Below are 22,977 nucleotides of genomic sequence, written 5' to 3'. Positions count from 1 at the left end.
GGCTGCTTTCCAGTACATCATCTCAGCCTGTATCAGTAATGAGGATTGTCCCATCCCAGGCACAGGACCCTGCACCTGGCCTTGTTGAACCTTATGATGTTCACCTGGCCCCACTTCTCCAGCCTCTCCAGGTCCCTCTGGATGGCATCCCAGCCCTCTGGCATGTTGACTGCACCACCCAGCTTGGTATTGTCAGCAAACTTGCGAGGGTGCACTCAATCCCACTGTCAATATCATTAATTAAGATATTAAACAGCACTGGTCCCAGTACGGACCCTTGAGGGACCCCCAGGGTCCTCCTTTCTACCCTTTTTAAAAATGGGTATAATGTTTCCTTAGAGGTAAAGGCTGTTCTGTCCCTGGGACTGGCCACGTGGACACCGTCACAAGGGAGTTCCCAAGAAAAAGGCAAGGCAAAGGAAAAGGCAGGTCAGGGAATTCCTTTGGAAAGTACTGCACCACCCTGCTGGTAGATACCTTTGCAGACTCTTCTGAGCCCCAAGAGCTGTGGGGTCTGGGGGCTGACCTATTAGTCTATGAGTGCTACAAAAACTACAGACTTTCCTTCTCTGCCTGTCTCTGTTTGCCTCCCAGTGCTGCTGCTTAGTGTTTTATCATCTTCTCGATGAAAGCTGGATTACTCTGTGAAAAAGTGGTATCCGTTAAACTACCATTTTCTGCAAAGGGCACTGCTTTATCAGCCAGAGTTACTAATAATGTTCCATTTCCAGACTTTTTAATCAAATTCTTCCACTGAAGGCAGGGTTCCCTATTGGTTATTAGTGTGCAAGAGTGACTTTGCTGCTTTTCTCTGGAATTGCACAGAAATAATCTCAGGCAGAAAGTAAATTTATTTTTGTTTTAACATGTATATCTAGATTCTCTAGCCATGTGTTTTTATGTCGCAGAGTTTCAGAAGGCCCTAAATGACACTAAAGACTATAACTGGACACAGGATAATTTTCTTATCCTATGTAACTTTGCAAATTTGAAAAACTTGAGAGTCCCACAAGAAGAGATGTCTAAAATGTAGACTAGCAGGTATGCAGCATTAAGGGCACTCACTAGAGATGTGTAGTATTCAGATCTAAGCCTCTTTTCCTGTGTTCAGACCAAATTCTAAGGCTCCTTTGCCACAGATTAAGTTCCTGTCTAGTCTGTTGTTGGCTATTCTGCAATGGAACCATGTCAGCCCCTCCTGAAAGAGCTGCTTGGATTTCTTTATAAACATTTCCCTGTTCCAGAGAATGGGGAGCTGATTCTGCAGTGCACTGCATGCAGTTCTAAGTCCTGGATACATCCCACCTGGCTTTGGTAGGTAGTTGAGATATATAAGTAAGCAATGAATTTTCTTCAGGTTCTGCTGCCAAATAGTGAAGAGACACATAAATCCTGACAAAGCAGACATCTGCCTTTCAGCTCACTCAGCACCAACCTTACCTCAGCAGTTTCTCTACTTACTCTACTAGATCTGACTCAGGACCACATATTGCCATCATTATTGCTCACTAAAGCAACAGTAGGTAATTATTATCCAGGAGAGTGTTGCATTACTCAAACTTTCTAGGTGGCATGTGGGTTTCTGATCTCAGACAGCTTTTGCATCAGAGTGGAATTACTCTTCATTTCCAAACATACAAATAAAACCAGTGTCAAATCCCACAGTAAATTAAAAACAACAAAAAAAAATACAGCTAAGGAAGAAGATCTGTGGCATAAAAGGTTCAGAAAGCAAGTGTAGGTCACAAAGAAATATTACTTGCACTGTCTCTAGGGTGGGTGAAAACAATTAAATGTTAGAGGAGGAATGATCTTGAGGGAAGTGATAATGAGAGCTTCATTTTCTTAAGGCAGATGTTACCCTGCTTTTATATGCAGACTGTGGAAATTAGGGCAAATTGCATTATTTTCTCTTGCTTTCTGGACTCCTTTCTATCCCACACATCTCTTGCACCACTGTTTTGGCTAGAAATGCAGTTGTTGTGCAATGTTATCTTGGAATAAGAGACTCCACACTCAGCATTATCTTAGTATAACTGGTCTACTTGAAATTCACAGCTTTTCTATTTCATCACAGCTTCCATGTAAAGAAGGACTTCTGTGAAAAATGCACCTGATACACAGTACAAATGTACAGCAAAACTGCTTTTATCAACACATCTCTGATGCATTATTTTATTTCTTCAAAATGTGTAATTAGTCAACACTTCTCATTTGATAATCTGTATACTGAGTTAAATGTTAAATTAATATGAGGGAAATCAGCAAAATACAAAGATTACTTAAGTCCATTTTATCTGCTGAATCAATAGGATTTACTTAGTGCTAATGCACTAACCAGATTATGAAAACTAATGCAGCACTGTTCAATGACAAAAGCAAATAGCTCTTTGAATGATCTTGACAATAGAACATGTAATCATCTTAATTTGTATTAACTAATTATATTTAACATGGATGTCTTTTTACTTATTACCTTAAGTGGACCATCAGTACAATAACTTCCTTCCCCCCTCTCATTTTAGCAGTGAAGTAAATCAAAGCAACAAGTATTCAGAGTTAGTGGGATGACACTACATAAATTTTACATCAATCGAGTTCTTTAAAAAATTTCTCTTTCTCTAGGGGTCATAAAAATTCGTGTAATCTTTCCATTTACTTCAGTGAGTTCTAGATCAAGTCCTTGAATTTGAAAGTGTAGCTTAAAGGTAATTAATCCTTCAGTAATTCTCTAAATTGTTCCTTATTTTGCAACAAGTAGTATTTTGAAGAACTGGTTTCCCCATATAACTCAGACCATCTCCAGGCAGTAGCAACACATAGTAGTGGCCACTGTGTGGTTAGGATTGCTTTATTGTTTCTATCTTCAAGGACTGATTACAGTTGCTTGCTTTTTCTTCTTCTGCTTTGCAGTTGGGATCTGAAAAGTTTATTCTCAGAAAGGGAAAATACTTCTGTATTTTATAAAAAAATCTTTGAAATGCTTTCACATGCATGAGGAATGTTGGGAAGGGGAAGAAGGAAGAAAAGGGAAACAATTATTTGTTTAAAACAAGAAGAGAAAAAAACTCTTTTACAGTAAAGCTTCAGTGTCTCAGCAGAAGTTCTTAGAAACCCAGTTACCTGTCCCAGGAATGTTCAGTTCTCCATGAATGCTGGACTGAGTTCACAGCACCTGCACCCTCAAGGTGTCTTTCACTTGTCAAGAAGAAACTAGAAGCATGATGAATCTGCTTCTATGGGCATTGTTTAGCACGTAAATTTGTGTCCACTGGCAAAACTGAGCTGTTCCATTTATTATTCCATTTTCCTTTCCTTAGGATTACAGGAAGTGCTTGGTAACAGTGACTGGTGCTACTGTGCTGAAATCTGTTTTACAAAGCACATAACATTTTGAATACTGTGTTTTCAAATACTTGTCTCTTGTGATGTGACCTTTGAGTGATTTCTGTTCCACTCCAACTCCAATTCCATAGAGTTCTTCCCAACTGTGTTCTTGGGAAGAACAAGTTAGTTGTTTGAAAAAATAGGGCTTGAAGAAGAAAGAGAAATTCAGCATACCTAGTATCTATCACAGCCACATTAACATGGAAATCAGCTGTCTTTCTGTGCTGTGATAGCAGCAGGTGGGGTATACATTGCATATCCCCAGCAGACTGCTCTAGTCTAGATTCCATGTAGTCTCTACAGGAAATAATATCTGACTCATCCATTTGGGATACCTCTTTCTGAGAATTTACTGACCCTGTCAATATGAATATGTGCAATAGTTCAATACAAAAGACTCAATTTCTTAATTGATAATATTTGATAAAGGACATGAAATGGGAGGCTATGAATGTAATGCAGTCTTGATGTCAATAAGGAACACTATTCATGTGCATTTGGCCTGGCATTGAACAGTACCTATGACTAGTACAGATGTATGGCCATCCCTACTTAGTTACCCACAGTTGCTTCTCTTGGAAATGCAGCAGTAAGTTTCGGGAAGCCACACTGCAGTTATGCTGAACCAAGGGGTGAGGAGTCTTGCTGTGGACTTGCAGTTGATCGTGTTGGCAAAAGCCAGCATGCTACATCCAAAGAATTTCTGTTTCTCATGTTCCTCAATTCTGTCTGGCTTCTCTTCTGCCTGTTGTACAGTGCTGGAGTTTGTTCACAAGAGATTCTTTTCTGGTCAATTACTTCCAAAAAATAAATGTGTCCATATTTTTTCCATGTATCATCATTAAATGTGCTCATAACCGTAAAGAATTCAGACACCCCATGATAGTTATGTATAGTGAGAACAATAAATGTGACTATGACTTTTTAGAATTGCTAGTAGTAAATTTTTTTCCATTTCACAAACTTTCTGTCTTCAAATTGCAGAGGAAAAATTATTCCTTTGAGATAGTATAGTTGAAAGCTATTTATATATTTCTCCTCTTCTCCATTACTTCTTATTGACTCTGACCAGCTATGGCATAAAACCACGTGGGAAAGGAGAAGGGAGATAGTCCTTTTGCTAAGGGAACTGACAGAAAGAAGGCATGAAGTGAACAGAGTCTGTAAATGTGCCAGAAGCCAGAAAGTTTGTCCTGGTTATTTTTCTTCTCTCCACATTTTGTCAAAAAGCTATAAGTACAAGGGTCTTAGTAATCATCTCTGAGTCCAGAAGTAAAAAGACTGCTAGGTGACAGCTGGGAAGATATATAAGGTTTATGAAATTTAAGGAGTAATTCCTTTCAAAGATAACAATGATAGACATGCCAAATTTATAATGTCCCTCACTTTTATTTACATGGGACTGGGAAACAATATAATTTCTAACTCCAGCCCTCTAACAGACCTCCAACACGATCAAGTCACTCATCCTCTTCAGGCAACACCCTGGCTTCACTGGGCTACTTGGGCTAGAATTTCACTTGGAGAGAAGCAGTGATCAAATGCACTTCCCACCTCAAGAGAAATACTGCAAACTACCCAGATAATTCAAATGTATTACAGAACAGCAAAAGTGTGTTGGCTAAAAATACACAAGAAAATTTAGAGAGGAAAAATCTGATAAGGTTCTTTTGTGTTCCTCACAGTTACTCTTCCTGTTCAGAGCCTGCTGTTCATGTAAATTCTTCACCATTATTTGCTTGATTCCAGTAGGACACACTCCTGAAAACTGTGGGTTTAGTATTCATCTTAATTCATTGACCTCCACAACACAAGAGATAAGCAACTCATACATCATCTCCATTTTTAATCGGCTTGGGAATCAATTTGTTATGTAGAATCATCTATTCATTCACGCTACAGCAGTTTTCTCTGAAAAAGGATTTTTGCCATCTGCAGATGTCAGGATCCAGCTCACTTAGCAGTAGTTCATTTCCCCCTGCTCCATGGTATGCCATAAAAATGCTCAAAGGAGAAACCTTACTGGCACTTGTGGGTGCCTGCTTCTCTTGAGGGAAAATCCCAGGATCCAAAGCAGAAAACGAAAGTTGATACTTAGGAATTTGATTCCTGACAGCCAACAAGTTAAAAGTCATGTAAACAAACCAGCGGGAAATAAGACTCCTGATTATTTCTACTTTCACTTGAGTTCTTCTTCAAAACTGTAGTATTTGACAATTGACACTAGGAAATTTTACCTAGTTACTTTCAGATCATTTCTCCAATTTGTCAAATTAAATTTTAATTTTAATTATTTCAAAATAATTTACAAGATAGTATTAGATGTTCTGCAGTGATTAAGTCATTAATTTCTAGTTTATTCAAGACATTAAGCATAATATCAAGACATTAAATGTAATATCAAGACGTTACACATAATATCACTTTCTAATTGAGCACTGCACTTAACTAAGAATAGGTTTTGGCCAGCTCTAGAATGGCAACCTTGGAGAAACGTTTCTCCAAACTGCAGTTGCTGCAAATAATAGAAAAGCTCCCAAAAAGTTTTGGTTAAAATTTTGATCTTTTTTTTTTCTTTGAGTCTTAGCTATTCAGACTAGAGACTAGACTCTACGATTGGTTCTGACACTGACCTGAGTACTTTTTTAAGATTTTCATTAGAGGCTTTAAAATTTCTTCCCCACTTTGCACTTTTGGCTTCAAATGTGGAACTCTGTCTGAAATATTATTTTTATGCTCACTGAGTATAATAAATAAATCATCACTTAACTGCCAGACAGCGACAGCTCCTGATAGCCCAGCTCAATGATGTTTAGAGACTTTTTTGGCATGTCTGTCTTCTGTGGCCCAAATCCAGGGTAAATTCTGAAACACCACAACTTCCCCTATGAACAAACAAGATAGCATTGGTTATCTCCTACCCTCCTGGACCCAGCCAGATGGCAGGGCTTGCCCACACCTCATTGCATTCCGGTGGCACACCTACACCAGCTTCACAAAACCCTTGCTGTGAATCACATATGCAAGTGCAATTGGCACTACAAGAGAAGCGATATAGCCCAACCCAAGCACTTACCCACTCTCTAATCGTCCATTTCAATAGTTGTGTGATTTGTCACTGGAACTTGGCATAATATCCAGAGTGCATCATCTGACATCAGTTATTTTTCCACATTGACAGCCAAATGGATACACTTAAGTGTATACTGAGAGGAAGGGAGGGAGAGAGAGATTCAGGCTTCAAAGAGTTAATTTAAAGCAGCTTCTTTGCCGAAGTTTTCTGTGTTATCAATCTTCCTTTCGTTTTCTAAGTAGCCTTTTAATCTCTGCATTTCTACTGCAAGATCAAAGCCTTCCTATTTCTTAAACAGCTAACCTTACATTATGGTTAATCCACGAAGCGCCAAGTTTTGTAAGAGAGCCATATGTGGAACAATCTGCAGGTTCTTGGGCAGATACCCAAAATTACGACATCTCTGAGGAAGGCTGAACTGACTTTGTGGTTGAACTGATTTCTGAGAAGCTAGAAAAGGTGTCAGAGCAAGCAGGAAAATCTAGCCACTTATTAAAAAAAGCTTGAACACTTTCATGAGGTGTGTCAGGCTGTTCAAATCCTGTTAAAGTGATCGCATAGGAGGAAGTACTTTTTTAAGGTTAGCACAGAAACATCTCTCCCCAAAGTCATAGAATCATTGAAAAAAAAAGGAGTTACAGCAAAGAGCAGAGATCCCAAGTTGGGGGAGGGTAAATTCAGAAACCTGTCTTATTTCAAAAAGCATGAAAACTGTACATCTTTCTGCACTTGAACTATTCATACTCATTGTATGAGTAATCTTTGCACAGATGTTTCAGAAATACTTTTAGACTGGATAGGATATGAGTACAAAAGAATAAAGCTTTTAGCTTGTTTGGTGGCCAAAGCAAAGAAAAGCTAAATTTGTCCCTTGTGGATCAGTCAAATTAAAAATATTTGTAGTGTATTCAATGAATATTCCGTGTACCTAGTGTAAATTATTAGTTCAGTTCTTGCTGAGCAAAACACCCCACACTTTAACAGTTAATACCAAAACTAATACAGCAAATGCTTCAGCATGTGGATAACTAAACTGTTAAGTCACTGCTGTATCAGATCTAATCTGGAAGCCTTCTTTCTGTATCATCAGGCAGTGCATAGAGATTTCAGTTACTCTTGTTTGCTCTTATGCAAGTTTTTACCTAAATGATACAGTAAATTGACAGGACACCTGGAGAAAAGCTGGCACCACAGCTGACTGCAGCTCCTAGGGATCATGGAAAACTTCACTCGCCAGTGTGTGTAATTCAGAAACTTTACAATTCAGCAACAAAGGACTGAGCTATTAGGTTGAACATTTTGTTAATAGCATTTTCAGTGCCTTGTTTTTCCTGCAGAATTCACCAGAGTTAAGCTAGCAAGAAATTCTTGGTTCATTGCTTGCCTTCTCATTGATTATAGGTAGTAGAAGGAAAACCATCTGAATCAAGAAAATAAGAAAATAAAATTTTACTCCGACTTGTTCTTTAAGAGTATGATCCAGATCTGTTGAATTTAGTGTAAAGACTCTGACTGTCTTTAAAAAGTTTAATTTAAGCCTTTTAAAAAAAAAAAAACATGTTTGTAACAACAACAAATCAATTAAAAAATTAGGAAAATTAAGCTTTCTATTGATTTCAACAGCGGAAACTACCGTAAGATCCTTTATAATGTCCCTACATGTTTATTCATAACGTATGTCACAGTGGGAACGTGCTAGATGGCTTCCAAATTTAAACTGCTTAGGGATCCTTAAGGGGGTTTCTGGTTATCATCTGTACAATCTTACCAAAACAGATGATGTAGTATCAATAGTAATGGAATTATCAGTTAATAGATTACTATTGAATTGTCAGGACAGCAGGTTATATTCTCCTCTGGAGATAACTTAAAGTGTATCGTTCAAGAATTTTTCCAATGAAAATTAAAAACATGTAATCTTTATTCCCAAACTAAAAGAGAAATCCTGCAAATGCAGCAACTATTATAGTACACTCAAGACATATAGAGATCAGACAAAATGGTGCATGAGCCATAGATACAATAGCCTAAGTAATGATAAAAAGCTGGCTTCCTCATGGCTTCATTTAAATTTACAATCTGAAACATATTTTTCCTGGCTTATCTCCCTTTTCTCTTTCTCCATCTTTTTCTTCACTTTTCTATCTTATCACTGAAAAAGGTGTCGAAAAGAGAATAGAAAGAAAAGAATACTGGAAATCGTTTTTTTATGGAAAAAAAGGTTAAAAATATCACAAGTTTTTAGAGAATCATTTTCTAGGAGTCACTGTTTTAGAAGCAGGTGTGTTGTTGGGCAGTCTCTGCAGTCAAAGAATTCTGACACCCTTGGAGAAGTAGTATTATGGAAATCACTAAGAGAAAGGACACCTTGATGTATGTGATTATACACATATCATCTGGTTAAATAAAGACCCTATGTCTTATTCCCAACAGATAGGATAAAAAGAAAGTTAAAAGAAACATTCCCATAACATTAAGAAGTCGTTGCCTTCCTCATGGAATATCATAACTGATGAAGCAATTAAGTTTGAAACATTTTAAAATACTTTTGGTCAAATGCATTTGTGCTAAATGACTTCACTCTGACAGAGATCTATTCCTACTCGTAAAGACAGTACTCATCTGTGCTTCATTTTCTAACAGGCTTTTTCAAGAAATGCTTCATACTGCAGAACACAAGATGATGAATATCGTTTGGAAGTTACAACTCCTTTGCAGAGGGTTGACTTGTTCATGGGCCAGTTCAACAGTGTCCTGTTAAATTCGATATCTGTCTTCACCAAAGGGAACCTTACTGTTGCTAATCTGGGAACTTCGGAGGGCCGCTTCATGCAGGTAAATATTACTACAACACCTTCACAAGAGAAAAACTTACTGGAGTGTAGCAGGATGGTGAAAATTGAGGGACAGTATTATCCCAGTTTAACAGGGCATTAGAAAATTGATATTGCTGAGTGAAGTAGAGCCTGTGAAATATAAACAGTGCTTAATAGAGCATTCAGCAGTTTAAGTGTTTACATGGGCTTTGTGGTTTGGAGCAATGGTTTGGAGCAAATTCCACCATGATCTCCACTTAGTCCAGCTGGTTCAGTTCACAGAGCAGTTTTGGTCCATACAAACTGGATTTCTCTCAAAGGAAAGCTTTGTCCTGGATACACATCAAATATGCTTCAACCTCAGCTGGGGCAGAAGGGTCCAAAGCAGTGACTGATTCTTCAGACAACTTCAGATATATGCTTCATATGGCCATTTGGTCTAGAGGATCAGATTAAACCTAGTTTAAAGTAAAATTTCGAGACAGTTAATAGTGTAAAAGCAGGAGCCTTGGCATTAGTTGTTTCTATATACTGATGCACGCCTCTGGCACCAAATTACTTGCTAATGTACCCATAGACTATGACTCACAGCTCTAGAATTCAGATTAGCTCCTCCTCCACCTACTTTCAAGTGTGTCTGAGTGCATCTTGGATTTTCGAGCTCTTGCTCATTCTCTTCTCACTCTGTTATTTTGGACAGCAATTCTTCCTGTCTTAAAGCAGGTTTTCCATAATAAGTGGTCAGTCACCATCCTGAGAAGTCCGTCTCCCTCTACCAAGTATATAACTAATCTAGACAGGTAGATTACACTACATGACTTCTTTGTAGGTGACTAATGAAATAAATCTAACCCGTAGGGCAAACAATATTTTAAAAACTTGGCAGTAAAAGTCAAACATCAGAGGACAAAGTACTTTGAAAGCACCAAGTGCTTCCTTTATTCACCCACCTTATTTCAAGCACTGTTATCCTGCAATGACCACCTTGGAGCGCTTGGCTTCTCCAGCTGCATCTCAGCCTGGATCTCTCTTGCACCCAAGGACCCATGTCCTTTGTCAGTATTATTTGTCTCGTAGTGGGCTTCCTGAAGTACTGGCACTCTCTGGCTCTTCTTGCTCTGTAGGCTGCAGAGAGTCATCCAAGTTAGTAGCATTGTCCCCCAACCATCATCAACTAAAACCTGATGGGATGGGCTATCATGAGCTGCAGTGGTCTTCCAGCTTTCCCATTTCCAAAAGCTTCCATTAGAAAACACTTGGGCACTTACACCTTTTCTTTGTGTGGTGTAAGCCATCAGATGAGATTAACTAACAAGCCTTCCCTTCCTTCTCTCCCTTCTCCTCATTCTCTGTCCTTGCCACATATAGTAAGTAGGGTTACCTATTGTCCCCACTATTTGGCACCCTTTTTGGACAAAGGGAATCCCATACCTCCATTTCTGTCTTCTGCACAGACTGGACACAGAACCAGCCCCATAATGCAAAATCCGTAATACTCCTACAGGGAGGGAGGTCAAAGTAATTTACCACAAGGGACAGACAAAAAACTGGAGAAAATAATGTTTTTCTTTCCCCCTAAAAGACAAGAATTTAAGAAAATGTTCAATGACAACCCTGCCAGTTTCACCTGAACTTCCCACGATGATCTTGGTAACTTTAAGCTGCAGTTTGTCTTCAGCACAGGAAAGAAAAATGCTAAGAGCTACATTATTGAGCACAGGAGCAACCTACACTCTGTTCTTAAGTGTAGATACTGGCTCACACAGCGAACATATACAATTTGTTTAACCTTTCGGAAGCCATTTCCTTATCTACAAAATACAGTTAACAACTACTGTCTTACTCGCTTCGTTTCTTCTGGGCTGTCACAAAGCTTTTAGGGGGCTTTGGTGGAAAGTGCAAGGCAGCATTATTTTTATTTGTAACATTCTTTAAATTATTCATTCAAATCCTGCACCACACACTTCATTCAGATGTTTACCCAACTCAAGGAACAATTTAAATATTTCCAGAATACATCTCCCATTCCAGGTTCAGTTATGGATCAAAAGAAAGGCTATTGTGTAAACTGTACTTTGCCATTAGCAGAAATATTATCATCATTTAAATAGATTGGCTTGATCTAGAGGGGAAGTCAGAACTGGGCTCATATTGTAGTAAGGAGAAGCTCTTTCTTTGAGGGTTTGGTACAACCAGCAGGAGAATAAGCATACTGGCTGCTTTTAATGATGCTACCTCCAAATAAAAAGGTTAGTATTTGTTTTGCTTTTAAATGATCTTGAAAGAGATACTAGGTCTGTAGGGTACAGAAGAGACAGCTTTTTGCAGAGCTTAATGTTCACTTACATTAAATCTTTTTTTTTTCACTAATAGTTATCTAGGAAGTGCTTTCAAACATGTTCATTAGCAAATGTCCAACTAAAGCAGATTTGCAGTGTTTCTATGGAAATACAGATATTAACTGCAATGAGATGGAAATCATTAAAAATTGAGCTATTAAATGACCATTACTGAAGTAAAATGGGTTAAAAAAAATCAGGATAATCTAACAATGACTTAATTTATCAAAAAGATATCTCCAAACACTTCCTCACATTTTTTAGCAAAGAAATGCAATGTTCTTTTTTGTTTCAGTCACAAATCTACTGGAACATATTGCAAAGAATCTTCAAGATTTCACTTATCATGCACCTCACTTTTGCAGAGTCATTTGCACTCACATTTTTAGCTCTTTGTACATGCAAATAGCAAATTTTCCTGGGCAATCCCCTTGTAACCTGTAGCTATTCAGAGCTCACTATATCCCTTCAGACGCAAGTATGCTTTCAGAGAAAATCGGTTACAAAATTCTGAACCTGTTTTAAATCTGGTTATATTGTGTTAATACCTTGCGAACATATTTTCATGCCAACTATTTAAAAGCAAAAGAAAAAAATTTTCATATGTAGGTTTCTAAAATTAGAAAATCAGCTCAGCCCTTCCAGTGAATCTAGTTCATCTTGTATCCTCTTTGAAATACCAAACCTTACCATATTTAGACAATTTGGTTTGTGACATAAATTTCAGCTCCAGCAGTCATCCATGAGATTAAAAGAAATAGTAGTACGGTACCTCTGTCTCTGACAACTGCAACCTGAAATGCCCAAATATGAAATTTAATTCACATTTTTGCTGTATCTAATTTAGAGTTTCCTTTAATTGTTATGAAACATTTTGTGGGGAAGAAAAATATGTTTAAAACATAGCGATCATACCACCTAAATTGAACTGAAGCTCCAAGCCTCTGCTGTGGAAACCAGTAGGTGCAGCAGCAAGCTACGGATATGCAACCTGAGAGAAATGTATTTGAAAATGTTTCTCGGATTCTCCCATTATACTTGCTTATACTTGATCAGCAGCCAACCACTCGATTCTCCTTTCTTTCTTTCTTTCTTTCTTTCTTTCTTTCTTTCTTTCTTTCTTTCTTTCTTTCTTTCTTTCTTTCTTTCTTTCTTTCTTTCTTTCTTTCTTTCTTTCTTTCTTTCTTTCTTTCTTTCTTTCTTTCTTTCTTTCTTTCTTTCTTTCTTTCTTTCTTTCTTTCTTTCTTTCTTTCTTTCTTTCTTTCCTGCTGACCCCTTCTCTCTGACTCTTGTTTCCATCTCCATCCATTTTTCTCTCTACCACACAACTATAGCACAGCATTGCTGCAAAAGTCAGTGGAAGATTTAACATACAGTTTCTGAGAACAAAGTTTTTCTTTCTGTAGATGATGGCTACCTGTTTCTGGAGTTTTGCTGTATTTAGAGGCGCATCAAAATGAGTAGTTCTTGTCTTTACAAGTGATTCCACTGTAGCTTATGGCATTACCCATCAAAACTGTGGAATATAGGCTGTATTCTGATTGTTTTAAAATACTCATCTGAGGAGCCAGCAATATTCAGAATGCAAAAGCAGGGGTTTTTTATCCAACCACAGAATAGTCACCTGTTGTTTTCTGCTTGTGTTTTTAGTTTGATTAAATAGAATTACACAATTAAACAGATCTGGAAAGAGCTAATACTGGAAAGGAAATACAACCTCCTTCACTAAATGTTTATTTTTTTCAGCCAAAATCTAAAACTAAAATCAAATCGATCTGGATGGTCCAAATACAGAAGATTCATGAGTTCTTTTAAGGAGGATAATTGGGGCCAGGAGGTGAATTCCAAAGCTCTCCTGGAGAGTAATTGCAGCCCATTGACATACTGAGCATGTTTTGGCTGCATCAGAAATGTTAAATCTGTATTTGGCCTTGAATAGATTGGAGTTTGTAGTTTACCAAATATTGTGGAGTTTCTGTTACAAAACAGAGCAGTAATAATTTTTCTAAGACAGCTGACATGCATGAGACGGAAAAGAAAAATGGTTTTACTTCCTTCCTAAGCTGGAGCCTGACAACAAGCCTTTTTTTTCCCCTTTCTTTTTTTTTTTTTTCTGTTGAGAAGTTGCAGCTGTTTCAGCCTTTCTTATTGTGCTTTTTTTTTCAGAGTGTGACTGGGAACAGAGGCTGAAAGTACAGCTGTTGGGTGCAAAGTGAATCAGGTATTTCACAGTGGTTATTTGATTAGAAAACAGCACCCAGTCACACTACTGTAGTTGGGGAATCAGCTTTTCAGCTACGGTAAAGCAACTTTACTCTGCTCAAGCCAAAGAAGCTATGCTGATAATAGGACTCACAACTGGAAAAGACACTTTTGTTACCAGCCAGTATTTTGGGAAGTTACAGTTTATAAAAAAATTACACCAAAAAACCCCACAAACAAACAAACAAACAAACAAAAAAAACACAGACCAAAACCATGATATATTGAGATAATATCTTCTAGTTCCACTAGTTCCAAGGTGAATTTTTTAAATTTTTTTAATTAGTATTATTATTATTTTTGCCTGGAGCTTAGTATTCTTTCAGAGAGTGACTTTTGACTGATGAAGAAAAGAGCAGAGTTCTTCAGGAAGGGGAAATCTTGCTGATAGCTCTGGGGAGAGTGAGATGTGGGAAAGTTCTACCAGATTTATTCTGAAAAGTTCACGTTTGGTCTGGCCTTAACAATGAACAAGAGACCTTGACGTATGCAGAGGCTGGTTTTCAGCATAACGCTGTTTGGAAGCAAGATACTGCATGTGCTCCCTATGCTTGAAGCTGGCCTCACCAAGGTAAAACCCGAGCAAATGTACTGCTTGGTGGTGGCCTTCCTGAGCAAGAGAGGGATAGAGAAGTTTTCACTGTATATTTTACAACTACTATGGGCAATCACTCCCTTTAGATGCAATTTTGGCAGCAGAGCCATCTCATCCTTCTGACTATACCAGTGAAACTCAGTGCACAGTAGGGCAGCACTGGGCTGTGTGTGGAGTGAGGAGCTCTTCTACGCACCCTCTCATCTTCACGGGGCATTAGGATGTCCATCCTGTTGCTCCTGGAGGAAAGGAAAGGGTCTTCCCATGGGTAATACACCCTGAGATGCAGTCAGCCACATGCTGGCTGTGTTCCTGTCCAATCTATCTGGACATGAGCCATCTCTAGCTGAGAAGCCAAGCATTAGCAAAACATGGTCACGCACTGTCATGTCTGAACAGATTCTGGACTGAAAATGTCTTGGAGCATGAGAACTAAAGCACGATGGCACAGATAGGTCTCGTCGGAGCAGAGCACATCACACAACAGGCCACTCGCTCTCCTCAGGGCCTCTCTGGATTTGTTAAACACAAAACAATGCAGGATAATAATAATAAGCCTTATTCTAGGGAGCCATTATATTCCAATATTTTTAACCGTATTTTTATCTCAGAAAAGATGTATGGGGTCAGAATAAAGGTTCAAGAATTACAGCCTCCTATCTCTGGCAGGGGCTATGATGGATAAGGGGGAGGTATGAGGCAAGTAAAAACACACAGTGATACTTCTCCCAGTACTCTCCTGCTTCTGGCACTCAGTGGCCCAAAGATTCCCTGAGGTGGAAATTGCACCCATATCTGGTGTTGAGTAGTCCTTTATGGACTTCCTTTACCTCAATTTTGCATATTGTTTTTTGAATTTTTTTTATATTTTGTCCTCTACAGTACTCTGACAATTACTTCCATAATTTCGTTCTGCTTTGAATGATGAAGAGCTTCCTCTGGTGTTTCCTTAACCTGCTGCCTTATCATTCCATTTGGTGCCCCTGATTCTGTCTGATAAGGAATAAGGACTGGACTCACAAAGATCAATGATCTGAGAAATTTTCATATGCTGAGCACAAACCTGTTGTCCTTCACATCCAAGTAGACAGAACACTTGATAGTCACACTCATTTCCGAGGAATACTTATGATTTAAAAACAACCACCACCACCACCACCAAACTTTAACACACACTTCTCTCTTCCCTGAAAAGAGAGAAATTAGCATGTGTCATAGCTGCTTTCATAGATTACATGCCAGGGAGCACAATGCACGCTACAGAAATTAGTATAGACAAAAATAATCACATCTGCTTTTTATTTGTAACTGCAGTCAGGGCTTGGAAAAATTTGTCACAGAATTCAGCAAGAGAGCCAAGCCTTCAGCATTGCTCTCTTCTTGCAAACAGCAAAGTGGCAAGGCCTCATCTCTCCAGGAATCCAGACTCAAAGCCATGGTCCCTATCAGCAAAATAAGTTGGCTCAGAGCAAGGAAGTACAGAGCTGTGCGTCTTTCAGCATTCAAATCCAGTTTATACCACAGCTTACTGGAAGCCACTTCCACCTTCAGATTGATCAAACATCTAGTTCCTATCCCACAAAACAGATAGAGTCGTAACAAAACCTGTCAGTGCAAGCGGCAAGCCATGTTGGAAGCAAGTGCGAGGAGATCAAGAAATACATGAGCAGAGACCTTAAACCTTACAAAGCCAGAAAGAGAAAAGACTGGTGGGATGCCCACGCAGTCATTGCAAAGGCTGTCCTCAGTGCCCGCTGCTGTCCTGCCTCCGTTGCCCAGCAAGTACTGGCAGTCTGACCTATTTAAAGCTAAATGCAAACTATGCACGTGTGCATTTGTAGGAATGCGAATAGTTGCAGTCTTTCCCACTTTATCAAACAGAGAACTGTGGCAAACTCTAGATAAGTAACAATTTCATATCTATAGCTCAAACTTTTAACAGTTTTATAATAGCAGTTATTTCTGTGGTAAAGAATGTATCCTGGTGCTCCCAGAAAAAAATGTCAAATATCGCCTAATGCAAAATCCATATAGTCAAATTAAAATTAACAACTGGTGCCAAATAACTGTTTTGAGAGCACATATGTTTTAATATTCACTTTGAGTATAAAAGCTTACACCCTTCGGAGGAGATCCATTATACTCTCCATGGATTAGAATGATATACAGCATGTAGAGAGCTACATATGTGCCCTTTGCAAGGCTACGCTGCATACCCCAGGGCATTGGAGGCGTTACACAATAAAGTCAACCCTGAGCCTATCTCTGCTGGGTAATGGCCTACACCTGCCAGACATCTAGGGAAAAAATAACAATATGATACTTAGATGGGATTGCTTTTAGAAGGCCTCTCATGTTTGCAGAAGATATTTCAACATGCAGACAGTAACATTTGTAATTCAATCCTGCTGACTAGCAGAACTGAGCATCAGAATTATTTTTAAAAGAGGCTGCTGCATGCTGTTTTTCAACTCAAGTTATAACAGTCTTAATTTGCCGTATTATGCATAAATGAGCCTACAGTCAAGTCTTCTTATTTAACATTAATACTAGCTGATGACAATTAAAAAATATTTTAATGAATTATTTTAATGTTCATGGACTTAAGTGATCACTGACTTCTAGTATAAAGGATATATTAATTAATATATTAATTAATTAATGAACTGTTGGCTGTTGTCTTCATGGAAGTACTTTGAGCTATGCTGAAAGACTACATGCTTTTGTTTTTCTTTTAAACAGAGGAACATAAATGCTGTGTTTGCTTTGAGAAGGATGTCTGGGCTTGTAGTTACTGATAATGAATGTGATTCTTGGAAGTGTTATTTGTAAGAACATCAGAAGAGCCACATGGGTTTAAACGAAGGGTCCATCTAGTTCAGTGCTCTGTCTCCATCAGTGGTGACAAGTGGATGCCTAGGGACTCAGCCAACATATGTAATACCTTCTGCTTCAAGCCTCCAACTACGTTCTGTTCTGGGGCTTTTCTGAGCTAAAGGGTTTTGTCTGTTTAGCTCTTTCCATGTACATGTGGAGTATCCCTTTGAACTTGTATTCCTCTTCTATTCACATCCTTTAGCAAGGAGTCCCATAGGTCATCACATATTACTAGGAAGTCTTACTCTTTTGGTTGCTTTGAACCTGGCTCTCACTTTTGTCTTTTGATGGTGTTTAGTGCTTCTATTAGAAAAGTGTAAATGGCCAGTCTCTACCTACTCATGATTCTATGTGCTTTTTTCATAGCATTTCCACACCCACCCTACTCAGTAGTTGTTCATTACAGCTTTTTGATCATCTTTGTTACCCTTCTCTAAACCTTTTCCCATTTTAACATACTCTTTTTGTCATGAGGCACACAGAAATGCACAGAAAATTCAAGTATTGGGCAAGCCATGAATTTGTATGACATTAGGATGTTTTCTGATTTGTTCTCTAACCTTTTTCTGATAATTCCAGTTTGGTTTGGGTTTTTTTTGACTGCTGCTGAGCAGTGAGGTGATGTTTTCATGGAACTGTCTATCATATACTGCTTTGAATTCATCATCTTTGCTGTATTTCACCTGCCATTTTATTGCCTTGACATGCTGTCTTGTAAAGTCTTTCTGCCATCCTTCATAGTCTGTCCTCATCCTTATCACCTTGTGTCCTGGTTTTTAGCTGGAACAGAACTGGGTTTCTTTTTAGTAACTAGAATAGTGCTGCGTTTTGCTTTCAGCCTGGAATTTGTTATGAGAGAAACACTGATAACATACCAGTGTTTTCATGTCACTGGAAGTGAAGGACTTCATGTTTTGTTAGTCTACAAGCGCAAGATCTAAGGGGGTGAGGAATATTTAAATTAATAAGCCAGATTGGCATGTGGATATGCCAGTGGGATATTCCATATCATATTCCGTCATGTCTAGTATATTGGTGAGGGTCTCTTCCTCTTTTGGCCCTGTCTCTGGCTTTCGCTCGGGCTCTCACTCTTCCGGGATTGCAGTTTCAGTTTGGGATTGTCGCTCCTCAGGGATCGTTATCTGGGAACGGGCTGGGCTTGGTCAGTGGGTGGTGAGCAGTTGCACTGGGTGTCACTCATTTGCACATTTTGTTACTGTTATCATTATCACTACTATTTTAATATTAGTATTATTTTAAGTTTTCTTTTTTTCCTGTTATTAGATTGCTCCTACCTCAACCTACGAGTTTCCTTATCCCTGCCCCCGAGTCCTCTCCCCTGTCCCTTGGGGGTGGGAAGTGGGTGAATGGCTGTGTTGGCTGCTAGCCAAGGGCTAGCCCAGTAAAACTATCACACCTTGAATACCTTCAGATCATCAGAAAACTTTGTCACTGGATTGCTCAACCACTTTTCCAGCTCTTTTATGGGTATGTTGAACAGTATGGATCCCAGCACGGACACCTTGCAGAACATCTCTGGTGACTTCTCATTGCAAGGACTGACCATTTACTGCTAACATCTGTTCTCTCTCAGTCAATTGTTTTTCTGTGCAAGACCTTCCCTCTCTCCTAACTGCTTGAGTGCAGGCATGTAGATATACTTTCATTTCTCTTATGCTCTGGAGAAATGCTTGGTTATTAAATTAACTGTTAAAATATTTTAAAAACCCCAACATCACCTCCTCAAAAAAAACAAACCCCCCCCCCAAAAAAAAAAACCAAAAAACAAACCACCAAACTAGCACTTTATAGTCTTTGTAAAGATAAATTCTTATAGTCTTTGTAAAGATAAATCCTTCTGTAGTATTGAACCATATCCATGGGAGAAGTGGCCTCTGTATGGCGGCGTGTCCACGGTAGATTAAAGCCACACTGTATGCACACCAGCCCAGTCCCAAGCAATAAAAATTGGAGGTTTCTGAGAATGACACTGGAGTCCTAAGTAACCTCTTCTTCCTACTGTAGAAGCTGTCTTCAAATTGCCTTTTACTTCAGGATTATATTGGATAAGGGTAAGATAGAATTTCAAGGACTGGGCTGATGCGTGCAAAAACCCCACAGTTATATAGACCAAAAAGACCATTTTTGCATCTAGTATCTGTTACGGCAGCACTGTAGGCTGGTAGATTAGTTTTAAGCAAACTCCAAACTTTTATTCCATAGTCTCAAATGAGTTAGGAAGTGTAATTTGAGCTCCCTGTATGTCATGAGGTCAAAGTCTATTCAGTTGGGCTTTGAGCAGCTGACTTGACTGTCAGCCTCAGTAAAATAAAAGTCAGTCAGCATTTAAAGTACCTAAAAATTTTTCCAAGATGGTAGAGATGGGATCCAAATTTTCATGTATTGCTCTGAGATTGTAACACAGATGGGTTTAAAGGGTTAACACTGTGGCTCAATCAGAAAGAATGCTTGGCAATAAGAGGAAGCCTGGATTAATGATAGAAAAGAATTCTTAGCATTTTATAGCAGTGGGTATTCGAGATGAGGCACGGCTAATGATCAACTAAAAAGGTATTTGCAGCTGTGGTGCTACCTCTCCCCGTAATGCCAACATTAATCAAGCTTTTTCATGCAGCTTTGCAGTTCATTCTATTTTTCATTGTCCTGAATTTAAAAACAGAGCTCATGCCCTAGTACACTGAGTCAGAGACCATACTTCTGTGTCACAGAATGATCAGACCTTATTGATTTCTAAAAGCTGCACTTTCTGTACTGTGAAACAAACCCATAGCAAAGTCTTTAACAAAGCCAGTTTCATTTAAAGAAAAAAATGCCTCTTGTAACCGCAAATTGTAAATACCTCTGGGATGTGAAGCACTTAGTGCCGTGAATTAACTGCTCATATATTTTATTTAAGTCTTGAATTACAACAAAACATCAGCTGTAATTACAGCATCTCTAAGTCTAGTTTTGGAGTCAGCCATCTTGTTGAAAGACCTTGGCAGTGCGGAACGCCAGTGAAATCGTGTAAGTCAATGTCCTAGCTGTTCTGATGCTGCCTGCAGAGTCAGAAGAAAAGCTTCATTATAGTGAAAAATTAAACATTTGACATACAAGTTATTTCCAGAATGGCTTCAATCTTTTTAAATAATGAACTCCATTGAATCTCAACTTCTCAGCGAATGTTGATTATCTAAATTCCTTAAGTAAACTACACGTGATGCAGCTTTTGAAACATGAACATGATCTTCCCTCATGTAAACAATCCTCTGCCTTTGTTGCCTGATGCTATCACATTTGGGTGCACATCCTTCTGGATTGCAGGCCCAAGCCTATAAAATCTCGCTATCAAATATCCACCCCAATCTGCAGATGCTTTATGCCTATGCTTAACAGCCATGACTCATCCCACTAAAGTCAACAAAGTTACAGTAGTAAAGTTAAGCATGTGTTTGCAGGAATAGGCCCAAATTCTCAGAGGTATTTAGGTAACTCAAGTTGCAGAGAGATGACTAGTGGGGGAATTTCATACTGGTGTGACTAATCTCCCTAAAATCTTCTAAAATCACTAGAGAGAGAGGGAGTCCTTGCAAAGGAGCTTCAGGACAACTAAATTAGGCTTCTGTTTTGGAACATCTTCTAGAAAAGCCTCCAGCTCTTCCTGTCATTTAAGAGGTGCTTTGAGTGCTCTGTCCTGGGCACCCAGTTCCCTCAGAAATCAGCAGGAGCCAGATGTTGAGGTGCCCAGCCACGACTTGCAAAGAGCTTGTCTGTAGCAATAGCCACCTCACCAGCTGTGAGAATTGAGGTCCGCGTACCTGTAGAGCTGCTCACAGCACAACCTGCACCTGCCATAGCTGTGCATTCTAATGGTGCATCAAGACCAGATACTACTGACACAGGGTAAACTGAAGGACCAGAGTGAAAATAAATGGAAATATCTTTGACTTTTGAAGGCCTGGATTTTTAAGATTCTTTTAAATAGGCATTGTAGATAAAATTCTTCTTCCTAAAATGTACAGGGCGGACTAAATGACCCATCTTCAATTTTTGTGTTTGATTTATAAATACCTGAAATTAAAGGACTAGAAAACATGCAATGACTCCTTCGTCTTTTAATAAATACAATGTATTCTGAGGTTCCTCCCACAGCTATGATTTTGGTGTGTTAAATAAAGTAGATTTTATAGCGCTTTAATCAGATCATGATGGAACATTATGCAAAATATTATGCAATGTAATGCAAAGTAATTAATGCAAGCAGAAAAGTGGTAGGAACGTGAGACCGCTGAGCAGCATGCATTTGTGTCACACACTGCCTGCTGATTTTCCCAATTTCTTTCTTTCTTAGATAGTGGTTTCCCGTTCAGAACCCACAGCTCCACATGTCAGCTTTCAGTTAGACTCTCATCCCGTCTCTTCACAAGTTATTGTCGAGAATTCATTAGCAGATGATGGCTATACCCTGGTAGTGACTGGGAAAAAGGTGAGTGGTTCATAATCTAATCCTTCTGTGCACTCTATAAACCTGCTGTCAGAGCAGCAACTTCCAGTAAGAGGAACTAGTCACACTGCTGCTTTATGCTCTGCATCCTCCCAGCCTTGCCATTCCCTTGGGAACATTGGAGGGACAAGTTTCCTCCAAGATTTTTTTTTTTCCCTACTAAACAAACCAACAGCCTAATATTGAGAAATGTGTAAATAATGTAAGAGCTGTGATATAAACCAACAAAAGCCAGGAAATGCAAATTTTAAGGCTGAAAACCTGTCCTTAATTCAAGTGCTTGCAAAGAAAAAACACACAATGGCTTAAGGAAAGAATGGTGCTCACAGTTTCCTGGCTTTTGTTGGTTTGTGTCATAACATTATAAGTTTTTAAGGAGAGGAGTGTGTGCAAGAGTTACGTGGGTTTGTTTAAAATTGGGAGTCAGTGTTCATAGTAAAGTCTGAAGATTGCTCTAGCATGTAGTCTACAAAGGGTTAATAAAAGATGAAGAGTTGTCATAAAAATGCTATTGTTATAAGTAGATACGCATTGTAGCATGGCTTTAAAACATCAGCAGATAATATTACAGATAATCCTAAACCATAATCGTAAGCAATAATTTGACCCCTTGAGTTCTATAAGAATTTACAGAAATACATCAGCCATCAGTAAAGATTGTTGTTAATCATTTACTAGAAATGTATGAGATATTTGTAAGAGTAATCTTCAAGAAAATGTTCAAAATAAGGTTAAGGAAGGTACTGAAGTGTAAAGAAGTATGATACATTTCAATAGTAATGTAATTATATACTAATTTTAATATTTTTACTAAAAATAATTATCATATATTTAGAGTTACTGTTATCCTAACTATTCTGATATTTTAAATCATATAAATTTCAATTCATATTTTAGGTATAGTACAGGTTTTCTGTCAGTAGGTGTTAAAAAACAAATACATGGACAAGTACATGGGCAGTCACACGCTGTAAGTGTGTCTCAGATATTAATACATCCTTGCCAAAGTTGCAATAGCCACCATGCCTATTTTTACAAATGTATGAACTAAGGCATACTGAGACACACTGGTTTTTTCCAAGAACTAGTGCAGGATTGGGAGGAGCACACTGCTATTTTCTTTT

The 22,977-nt window shown here is 38.6% G+C and overlaps 1 protein-coding gene across 1 annotated transcript in view; it reads left to right on the top strand.

Annotated features, from left to right (window-relative positions):
• The first annotated feature begins 8,460 nt into the window (after positions 1-8,460).
• MET (MET proto-oncogene, receptor tyrosine kinase) overlaps positions 8,461-22,977 on the top strand; it is a 55,546-nt gene continuing 41,029 nt past the window's right edge. The window contains exons 1-3 of the mRNA XM_010172021.2: positions 8,461-8,473; positions 9,102-9,295; positions 21,701-21,835. Of these exons, the coding sequence (XP_010170323.2) occupies positions 8,467-8,473; positions 9,102-9,295; positions 21,701-21,835 (336 nt within the window). The 5' untranslated portion in view covers positions 8,461-8,466. The remainder of the gene's footprint in view (positions 8,474-9,101; positions 9,296-21,700; positions 21,836-22,977) is intronic.

The sequence above is a fragment of the Antrostomus carolinensis genome, unplaced genomic scaffold (assembly GCF_000700745.2).
Source record: "Antrostomus carolinensis isolate BGI_N321 unplaced genomic scaffold, ASM70074v2 scaffold177, whole genome shotgun sequence".
NCBI lineage: Eukaryota > Metazoa > Chordata > Aves > Caprimulgiformes > Caprimulgidae > Antrostomus > Antrostomus carolinensis.
Note: the sequence above shows the minus strand (reverse complement) of the source record. Positions and strands in the feature narration are given on the sequence as shown.